Genomic DNA, 11,446 nt, shown 5'->3' with positions numbered 1-11,446 from the left:
ATCCTGGTCTGGCGTCTTTAACAAAACTGCACATTACGCTAACACATTTTATTATAAGACAATGTCATATTAATGCTTGTGAAATTAATTCTTTCTTTTTATTGTCTTAATTTTTTTATTCATTTTTCTTTGACGTTTCTGGGTCCTATCCCCATCTTAAGGATTACATTGCTTTCTTTTTTAGTTTCCTTGTTAATTACATCCCTATAATTATATATTATCAAATTTATATTTTTTCCTAATTTTACGAAGGAACTTGTCCTACCTTATGCACTATTACTTGACTATGGACTGAAGGTGATTGTGAAGATGATTTAAATAGAATAAGTTTCCATGTAAAATCAGGACAAAATTATAAATATGATTTTATCATATGGCTGTAATTTAAAGAAAGGACCCTGAAACATAGACGAAAAATTAATAAAAACAATTAAAAAAAAAATTAATTTCACAAGTATTAATATATTAAGTAAACATTCTTCCATAAAAGAATAAAATTAGTTGTAAGATAGTTTTTAATAATGACAAATTTGAAAAGCATACATATAAATGTTTTTATGTATCCACATGTTTACACAAATAAAGTTATTTACATTATAATATTTAACGAAATAAGCGTTGTTCTTATGCTCCTCTCTTATGGCATATTTTATACTTAGCAACCATGGTATTGAAGTTAACTTTTGCTACTTGTAAAACGTAAACCAGGAATCATTTTAGTGTAACTTGCTTGTTGACTTGAAAGGTTGATTATTTATAATTCTGCCATTATGATTCTTAATACGCAATCTGAAATATCACAACTTAGTTCTCAAACCTTCTAACTATATTTTTTATCTAAAGTAATGCTATATTTGTGGCTCTTCGCTTTTTTAGGATGGATTAGGATTCCAGAAACTATTATCCTACGTAAAAATGTCTATACTGTTGACTTAGCAATGTTTTTATTCAACTTTTATCAATAATCAGAATATATATAATCAAATTAAACTCTCTTCCATCTCTTTTATTAGTATTTTCCATATATAGCAGTAAAGTACTTCGGCAATCTTAAAGTTTAAGCCATTTATTATTTGTTGATAGTTTTAAAAATCATAAAACTAATTTTAATACATTATTATTTCAAAAGTCTCACAATTCATTTTTTTTTTTTTTTTTAGATATTTCATCTTACAGACCTTCGTTGGAAACAAAGACAGTTCTTGAGTAAATCATTTCTTGGTTTTGTGACATTTAATGTCATTTCTTATTCCCTACTATTTGCTGAGCTTACTGCGGTGAACTTCCTGAGCACTGAACCACAACTAAAGGTATTGTGAAAATATTTTAATCTATTTTTAATATTGTGATTTGTTCAAAATACTATAGCCAGTTTGTTAATGTTGTGATAGTTTAAAGAAATTAATTGTTAAGGATTTTTTTTTCTCGAGACTTCTATTGAAATCCTTAATAGTCTCAGGATAGAAATGACTAAATTCATTTCTCAAGGTTGCTACTAGTTAAAGATTGACTGACCCTGGTGGTGATTTAACTATAACATTTTGAACATTATAGTTATAGAAGTCTGGGACTCCACCCCCTGTGTGCTTAGTTGTCACATATTCACTATTATGAAGTAATTAGTTATTTAGTTCTGCATCTGATTAATTACCTTAATTTTTTTTAAATTACATTTTCTTATACTATAATACTTATTCTTACTCAACTATTATCCTTCAAATTGAAAATTTTTAGATCTTCGCAGGGGTCTGAGGTAAAAGAATTTGTTTATGAAAAATAATTCATCTTTATCTTCTTTTGAAGGCATGAAATACCTATTAAATCAATTACCTCAAATAGTGTGTTATGAGGAGAAGATAGTCGGGGGTGCAGTTAGCAAAGATACACAAATAAACAAAACTTATTTATTTGTGCTGAAATTTCGACCTGAATTTCAGGCCTTTATCAAAGCTGAAAAACAAAATGAAATAACACCCTTATTTCAGAGAAACAAAAAAAAATAATAAACAATCTTAGAATTATACATTAAAATAAATTGAATTGATAATAGTTGATATTAATCAGTATCTATAACCATAAAAATTTATTTGGTTTCCTGAAAGGTGTGAAGGATTACAGAAACTAGTGGGAGTATGTTTTGGTTAATATAATAAAAATTGTTGTATTAATATTTCAAGATATATTTCTACATATAACATTGTTGTTAAGGGGAATTTTAATTTATTTTCAGGGATTTTGTATACTGATTTTCAACACTTGCTATGCTTTTCTGATGTTCCTTGTTGTTATATTTTTTCTAATCTATGGAGTAGAAGTCTTTTTCAAGGTATGACTCAATTTACATTACTAATTAGTTATACAAATTTTTTTCTTTGAATAATCCTAGATCAATTTTTTGTTAGTTAACTGTTTTATTGATGTGTATTTGTGTGTGTGTGTGTGTGAGTGAGTGTGTGTGTGTGTGTGCATTTGTATGTATATGTTAATATTAGCTAGATATAAAAGTCTTTGAGCTTATAATATATTTTTAATATTTAATCAACAAATCAAATTATTTTTCAAAATATAAGCCATCTTTGTCTATGGTCAGGCCCAGGGGTTATTTATTATTTATTTATTTTTTACCAGATTGGCCTGGTGGGCCTTACATGGTTAATGTAAGAGGTAATTTTTTTTTTTTAACAATTGATTATGTGGGGATATAGTCTCATACAAAAGGCACCCCTAACTATATACAATGTTATAAATAAAAAGAAATATGTAAATTGTTGGAGGTTTACATTAATCCAAAATGTTTCAAAGCATAAAAATTGTTTTGGTACCTAGTAATATCTTTGTCAGTAAAGAATATGTAGGTCGGGGTTGTTAAGTCTTAGCCGATTTCTCCAGCCTGATATCCACTTTACAGAAGGCCCACGACAAGGCATATATAATAATAAGATAGGAACGGCCGTGCCAGAGGATGAGTCCTGGACACTGAAGAGGAGGTCTAAGTGAGAGAGTCTGTGGTAGAGTAACAGTTCTAGTTGCCGAGATGAAGCGGACGGACTAGAACTGTCAAGATAGGAGCCAGCTTACTAGTTGCCGAGATGAAGCGGACGGACCAGTAAGCTGATAAGGCTAGGTGCAGCTCTAGTTGCCGAGATGAAGCGGACGGACTAGAGCCGGGGAGAGACAGGAAATTACACTGGTTGCCGAGATGAAGCGGACGGACTAGAGCCGGGGAGAGACAGGAAATTACACTGGTTGCCAAGATAAAGCGGACGGACCAGTGTAATCATTAATGAGTAGGTTACAATCTCAGTGTCCGAGATGAAGCGGACGGACTAAGATTGCTGGAGATAAGGAGAGGAGATTGGCCATCGTCTTAGGTGTGCGTACAGAAATAACAACATTTGCAAGCATAGATTGGCAATGAACTTCTTTATCTCAAGCAGTGAGTACGCCACCAGTGCTATGACTAGACCCAGGTAAGGACGGGGATCTAAGATCAAATTGGGAGATTTAGAGTCCCTTATTTATAGGCCTAGTCCATGCGGCTGTGACCGAGAAGTGGTCGGTACATGTCTGCTTGAGATAGGTTCGTGCATTGCATTGTTATCATTTATTATTCATTATACAGATATTGCTAAGTATTATGTACAGAAATTATTAATATATAAAAATGACAATGTGTTTTTACAAAATAATGCAATATGTAAATTTGGGAGCTTCAGTGAGGCTCGAGGTGCTGTGCTCTGGTGAGTTGTGATCGCACCGCTTGCTCCCTCTCGCTGCATGTATTTACTCTTAAATCCAAGCCCTACTAATCTCAGTCTATTGCAGGTGAGAGGAGGTTTCTTAATAGAAGAATGTTTGCATTCTGGAAGAAGTGATGAAACTAGGAGATTGTTTAGAGATGATCATGGACAGGTATATATTTTCTTTTATCAAGTTCTTGTATGAGTGTGTAAAATAATAATAGTTATAATTATTACTGATTAGTGTCATTCTTTTAGTTTCACTTATTAATGTTGGGCTCACAGCACATTGAATCAAAAACACATGCAATCTCTATACAAATTTTTATCAAAATATATCTATACCTATAGTTGTTCCAAGGTACCAATCTAACCTAGCCCTTGTACATACTAAACTGACTTATATTCCTCATAATAGTTAAGTTGAGAGAATGGTTCAAAAATTGTTTTAGTTTTGTTTGGTTGTTCTGAATGTTGAGAACCATGAAAGAGGAAAACAATGATTACTACAATTTACTAATAAAACATTTTAATAAAAAATAGTTCATGAAAAATTCTTAACTAAAATATACTATATCAAAGTAAGAATAATTATACTATAATTTGAGAATAAATTCGTAATGATTATCCAAAATATGTTTGTTTGCTTATCACATGTTCATACGTACTCCAACTAGTTCAGCATATATTTTAATTATTACTATGACATTCCTCATTTGATTCCGAAATCACAAGTTGTCATTTAATTTACTTCCCGTATTGTAGGGATGATTTCTGCAATACAGAACAAAGAGTGCTGTGATAAAAGAAATTAGTTTTCTCATGTTCACAAAAGCTTTGTTTCTTGTAAAAATTAATCTACATATGGGAAAGTTGTTTCTTGTACAAATTAACCTACATATGGGAAAGTGAAAAAAAAAAAATCTTCATTCGCTATAATATTTATTTATATAGTATAGGAGCATTACAACCAATAAATTACTTCCCATGGGATTCACATATCTTGGCGTTGAAATTATTCCTCAGTATCTCAGGTTACCAGTTAATTGTGATATAACTTTTTATAGTTAAAAATTAATATATTTATATTATTTAATTATTTCATCCAAATTTTTTCCTCTGGATTTAATTTGTTTTTACCAAACAAATAGTTTTCATAGGGTTGAGGAATAAGCTAATAGATTTCTGAATCCCTAAAGCTCCCATGCTTAAAGCTCAAGCAAAATCTTTCAACAGGACTTAGAGAACTGCTATGCAGAGACAGGCAGACAGAAGGTACTTGAATTACAGAAAGTAAAGAATTATGAAGTTGTTCTTAAGAATTTTTGTTTTTTATCACTTTTGTCTTACTACTACTATCACGTCTATCCTTAAGTGATGTCAAACTGGAATTCTATTCTCCTCAACTGGACTACTGAATTCTACTTAATTGGTTACTAAGTTTTATCTTTACATTCAGGTCAGAACTGAACATGATGAAATATCTTCGTACATTTGGAAATTTGCTCAACTATCTTTAAGTACCTTCCTTCCCTGCTTGTTCTCTGTGCTTTTCAATATTTATTTATTTATTATTGTATTTATATCATATCAACCCCTAATGTATTTTTCTTTTTTCTCCTAAGTTTTCAGTCTTTCATAAGCTATGCCTTGACCTAATTTTTCCAGGATATTCTCTCTGATGCTCCTAATTCTAAATCTGAACTAAAAATCCTATGGAAATTATCTGTACCTCCAGTTTCTCATTTTCCTTTCTCTATTTCTATAACTCAATTCTATACTGTAATTTTTTGTTTCCTTAATGGATTTTCTTCTACATACTGTTTCCCTTAATCATCTCTAATCATGTTTCCCTCCAAGTTATTCTTGCATTCCACTAAACTAAAAATTACTCAATACCTTTATTGATTAGCTGAAAATTAGGGTCCTAGTTCTCTTCAGATTGTGTTAATAATAAAATTATTTGGTCCAAATTATAGAACCGCTGACCACTATCTTCCAGTCCTTTTGGATTTTTTTCTGTTTCTAGACTAGGTTCAGTAGAAGAAACATCTGGCCTTAACTGTCCATGTAACTCATCATTTCCATAGTGATTTTATCTTGTCCAACTGACTTACTAAATTTCATCTTGGAGATAGCTTCCCGCAGTTCTTTGGTATACATTTGTCTTTGTTTATAGAGAAATAAGGATTACCAATTACCCCACAATCCCTCCATTATCATTCAAACAAGTTTTCCCTTTGGTATAGTTGTTGGTATGATCTCTGACCATTATGGAGTTACTGTTGCAATCATATTCCTTTAAATATGAAGTTCATTTACGGTTGGAAGAAGGTGGTGGGCCCCACTCATTTCACGATGGGATGGGCTTGACTGCCCGACAGCAACGCCACCAGAAGAAGAGGAAGCTGACCCAGACTGAGACCAGGAGGGCTAGACCAGGCTGGTAAACTGCAGGAGGCACCCAGACGGATGCGGACCAGGGGGACCCACTGGATGGACAAGGTGCAGCCCCATTAGTAAGGTGCTCAACTAGGCCATGGACTGCAACACAGTAAAAATTGTTCCCAACAGTTATAAAAAGGAACCCCCTAACATTAGTATTATAATTTATAAGAAGAATAAAAAAAAAATTAATTTTTGAGAGCAGTGGCATGTGCAAACACCAGCACACTATGTCGTCTTCCTCTCTTTGAAAAGCATTGAAAAAGTAATCCTTTTCCCTGTGATGTCTCAGAATGTCATTTAGACCATAAGCAATGTCTGGAACCATTTTGTTGGACATGAATTTCCAGATATTATTCTTGAGACAAGATCTTTATGAAAGATTTCTGATCTCATTTTTGACACCTGAATTACAAAGGAGTGTAGAACTAGATCATTAGTTCTTCCCTTCCTTTCTTTGTTTCAGTTCGGTGATACCAATTAAATCCACTATTATCCATACTTTTCTCCACAAGTTCACATTTTTTCCATTCAAACTCCTTACATTCCAAGTAGCAAGTCCTGCTACTTAATACGGGGACCAGCTGCACTAGAAAGTAGGGCCAAGGTTGGAACTTATGATTTTAATGTTATGCTCTAGGCACTTGGGTACCTCTTCCTCCTTCCATTATCATAAAATATATAAAAAAAAATGTAATATTTTTTTTTTATTGTTCTATTGCTTTTTTGTTTATTTATTTTTCTACAGTTATTCTTGTCAACAAATTCTGTTAACACCTCTCAACTACATCAGTCACGGTTTGGTCTTCTAAGTCAGGCAGTAATGATGATAGCTATTGTTCTTTATCTGTCATCTGGGATCATTGGGGAATATCTTCAAATTAAGTATGTTTTATTTCTATTTCATTGATATTTTCATAGTTAATATTCTAATTTTATATATTTGGATACTTAAATTTATTGTAATTGAAGGATTACATTGATTATCTCTTAATATGAAGCTAGTCAAAAACTTTAAGCTTTCAGATAACACCTACTTTTTAATACTCTCATTTGAAGTAAAAAGAAAGCTATGAATGACCCTGGAAAATGCATTATGATATCTTCAAAATTAAAGGAGTTTCTACATTTTTTTTTTTAGTATAATAATAATAGGAAAATAATAATAATAATAGTAAAATAACTTGTCATCAACGATGAACGGACCACAGTCAGCAACAGCTGGTACATGGATGACCTCAAACTATACGTGAAAAATAAAGAACAACTACAAAATATGGTTGAAGCTGTTTCATCTTTTACAAGAGACATAGGAATGTCATTTGGCCTTGATAAATGTGCAGTGCTCCATGTAACCAATGAGAAAGTGGTTAGTAAGCAGAATATTCTGGTTAATGAAGAAGAGCACATAATAGAACTTGAAGCTAATAATTTATATAAATATCTGGGCATGCAACAGCACCTTAAAATATCCCGAAAAGATTTGCAACAAGAATTTCTAACAGCGCTCAAAATTAGGCTATGAAAAGTGCTCAAAATCCAACTAACTGGGAAGTAAAAAATCAAGGCCACCAACACCTGGGCTATACCTGCTCTTAGTTATAGTTCGGCATAGTGCAATGGTCAAATACAAACCTACAGGAGATGGATCGCCTTGTACGAACAACTCTCACACAAGAACGGACCCACCACCCAATATCCTCTAAAGCTCGTCTGTATTTACCTAGAAAAGTAGGAGGATGTGGTTTGCTAAACATTCAAGAAGCTTGCCGCAAACAAGAAGAGACCCTACGCCAATACTTTCTCTCAAAAACAACAGGGGTTTACCTCACCATCAAAAGGATGGACTCTGGTTTAAATGAACTTAATTTGAGCAAAGGTGTAGAATCAACAATCGTATCACAAAATGAACGACTGGCAAAATGAAAAAATAAGTCTCTGCATGGGAGATTCTATAGCCAATTGAACGAAGCCTCTATCGACAAAGAGAGACCAGTTGAATGGTTAAAAGCTGGAAGGCTATTCTCCGAGACAGAGGGATTTGTGGTTGCTATTCAAGATCAAGTGATTGCCATGAGATCATATAGGAAGCATATGTTAAAAGACGTAACAACACCGGATAAATGTCGATTATGCTCAGTAACGCTCGATTCAATCCAACATATCACTGGTGGATGTGGAGTGCTGGCTGGTACTGAATATTTGCAGGGGCACAACAATGTGGCCAAAATTTTACATCAGGCTCAGCTGTGAAGTACAACCTAATTGAAGATAAAAGCCCTTATTACAAGTACCACCCAAATAAACTCCTCCAAAAAGGTTCTCTCAGGCTATATTGGGATGAATCAATAATTACGGACCATGCAGTACGCCATAATAAGCCAGACATCCCCCTTATAGACCTAAGAAAAATAAAGCAGAACTTATTGATGTTGGGATCCCCAACGATAATAATGTAAGCTCCACTGTGGGAGAAAAACTGAGGAAATACTAGGAATTAGCGATAGAATTAAAAGAAATATATAAATTGGAAGGTGTTACCACTACTCCATTCATAATATCAACGAATGGTCTCATACCAAAATCAACAGTGGCAGGCATGAATGGTTTGGGGGGGGGGTGCCTATGGATGTGCTGAGAGTGGCCCAATTGTCAGTTCTCTTAGACACTGCACGTATAGTGCGAAAATTTTTAAATATTTGAAAAAAAAATAATAAACAAATAAATCAACAAAAATATGAAGGTCGTTGGACTTCTAGGTCTCCCACCTCAGATACTCAACCCGCAACAGTGAGAACAACCGACCATAATAAGTATAATAATAATAGGAAAATAAATAGTTGTAAACTATTTTTGTTTCTCTTTTGACCGCAACGCTGACCATCTTCTTATATGTATTTTTTTTTTTAGAATTTTCTATGTTATTATTATTAATCAGGTATTTTATAAAATGCAATTTTGAGATATGGCACATTACTTTTATACATTTTTCCATCCCCTTCCTATAAAAAATATTGTTGAGCCTTTAAGTGTAGTATTTTTTCTGAAAAAGGATAAAATGTTTTCTGAAATGATTTTTCCAAAATCATGAAAGGTAAATTGATTGCATGAATTCCAAATGTTAATTAATTTAACAATTGAAACAATGATTTCAAAATAATAATAAAGTATGAGATGGATTGTTCCTACTTTGTCGATAGCACTAACAATTCTGAGACATTCTTACTGTTATAACACCATAATACACTAAAAAATTTGATTTGGCATGTTTAAAGCCATATCTTAGTAATATTGAACATCTACTATCTAGAAATAAATGATCTTATTAACAAACAGAAACAATCAACTGAAAGATAAAAGTTATTAATTAATAATAATTAAAACTGTTTCCATTACAATACTTATGATGTGCAAAGTTTGTTGAGGTTAGGAGAACCACACAAATCTAATTTGAGGACAACTCCACTTCAAAAAAATCGTTACACTTTCTAAACCATAATAAAAGAAATATGTGACAATGTTTCTAATGTTCAGCTAATAACATTTTGATTGATTGAACATTTTTAATTCATACAATCAACTTCCTTTTCATAATTTTAGAAAAATCATTTTTGTAACAATGTTTACCTTTTTCAGAAACCAATACAATATCAGCAAGCTCATCAATATTTTTCCTAGAGATAGGATGAGAAAATATATAAAAATGATATTTTTTGTTTGATGATATCATTTTCGTAAATGCCAGAAAAATAATAATGACATTGAAAATACAAAATTCTAAGGTCTAAATCCTATAATTTTAAAAATATGGAAATGCATTTTGGTTTTTTTTTTCATATCTTTTATCCTAAAACTATAAAGGAGTGTATTAAAAAGTAAATGGTGTCTCTAAACCTCAAGTTTTGGCCACACACAGCATTTGTTGTGTCACAGTTAAAAAGCAATAGTAGTTAATAAAATTATGGAAGTAGACCTACTATATTTTCCTCTGACATTTTTTGATTTGATTTACCTTTAGCCATCAAACACATTTGAGCTGATTTATATTGGACAACCAGTATAATTTGGAAATATTCTTATGATTATGTTTTCTTAAAAATTATTTATAGCTCTTATCAAGTCCGGATGAATCCTTTTATTCACCAATGAAAGATTGTGATAAGACCTTTTAATGGCATTTTTTTTTTAAAGTATCAATCACAAGAAAAGTTTATATTATAATCTCTGATATATAATCTCTATTAATTACAATTTTACAACTAATGTATATGTATAACTAGATTATATATGTTCTTCAACCATTGAACTTACTTTCAAATTCTCACTTTGGTATATTTGGTATATCATTAATTTATTTCTATGTTCTACTGTAACTTTAAACTTACTTAGTATTCACAGGTAATTATTTCAATAAGAAAAATCCTTCTACACAACCTTTATTCCAAAATTATCTTATTTTACTTAAATCAAATTGTCTAGACAATATAGGAAAATTAGAGTGAAAAAATTAAACAAGGTTTCTGACATAATATCTGTCATTTTACCTCAAATTCTTGTTCAGAGATCAAAAAAACTGAGGTGTATCATTATTTATGACCACTACAAAACTTTCTCATATACACGCATGAGCTTGAATTAAAACAAATTTATTTGGTATCATTAGTTTATGTGGAAGAAATGAAATAAAAAAAGTGTTGGTTTGAATTTTATTTTTTCTAGATTTCCTGTTCACAAGAGAAACTGGATGAACTTAGTTTTTAGGACCGCTGAAATCGGTGTAGCCCTTTGGTTTCCCTGCGTTCTTTGGAATTCAATGAGGTAAGCAATTCATTCATTTATTTTTATTTTTATTGTTAGTATTATTGGTTTTAGGTATATAATTGCTTTTTACTGGGTTAATTTCTGTCTTTTGGGTTAATTTCATTTATTTTGAAAAAATGAATCTAATTTTGTTTCAGAATACTTTGTCTTCATGATTTTTAGCCTGTAGTTATTGTTTTTGTATCATTAAAATCTATTTAAGTAGATTTGCATATCATCTTTATTTTTTTTTTAGAATTTAATTCTTTAATAGTTTTACTGAAGCCAATCCCAAATTACTTTATTGTTAGTTAGTTTTAGGTGAAATCATTGTCATATTTTTGCTCTACTCACAAGAGACATGCCCTTTCCCATTTTTGGTTATGTATTTTCCCTTCAAAACAGTCAATATGAGGTTTAAATTTTTTTGAGACAAAATATTAAAGACTAAAATAATTTTA

At 31.5% G+C, this 11,446-nt stretch overlaps 1 protein-coding gene across 1 annotated transcript in view; it reads left to right on the top strand.

Annotated features, from left to right (window-relative positions):
- Nucleotides 1–1,160: 1,160 nt before the first annotated feature.
- Nucleotides 1,161–11,446, top strand: part of LOC106691944 (uncharacterized) — a gene marked incomplete at its 5' end in the record, with an annotated part of 23,549 nt that continues 13,263 nt past the window's right edge. Inside the window, 5 exon segments of the mRNA XM_014437848.3 lie at nt 1,161–1,310; nt 2,231–2,326; nt 3,826–3,912; nt 6,934–7,070; nt 10,905–11,003. Coding sequence (XP_014293334.1) covers nt 1,161–1,310; nt 2,231–2,326; nt 3,826–3,912; nt 6,934–7,070; nt 10,905–11,003 — 569 coding nt within the window.

The sequence above is a fragment of the Halyomorpha halys genome, unplaced genomic scaffold (assembly GCF_000696795.3).
Source record: "Halyomorpha halys isolate HHAL.00 unplaced genomic scaffold, Hhal_1.1 Scaffold5436.1, whole genome shotgun sequence".
Taxonomy (NCBI): domain Eukaryota; kingdom Metazoa; phylum Arthropoda; class Insecta; order Hemiptera; family Pentatomidae; genus Halyomorpha; species Halyomorpha halys.
The sequence above is the reverse complement of the archived record's forward strand: the minus strand, read 5'-3'. Positions and strand labels throughout refer to the sequence as shown.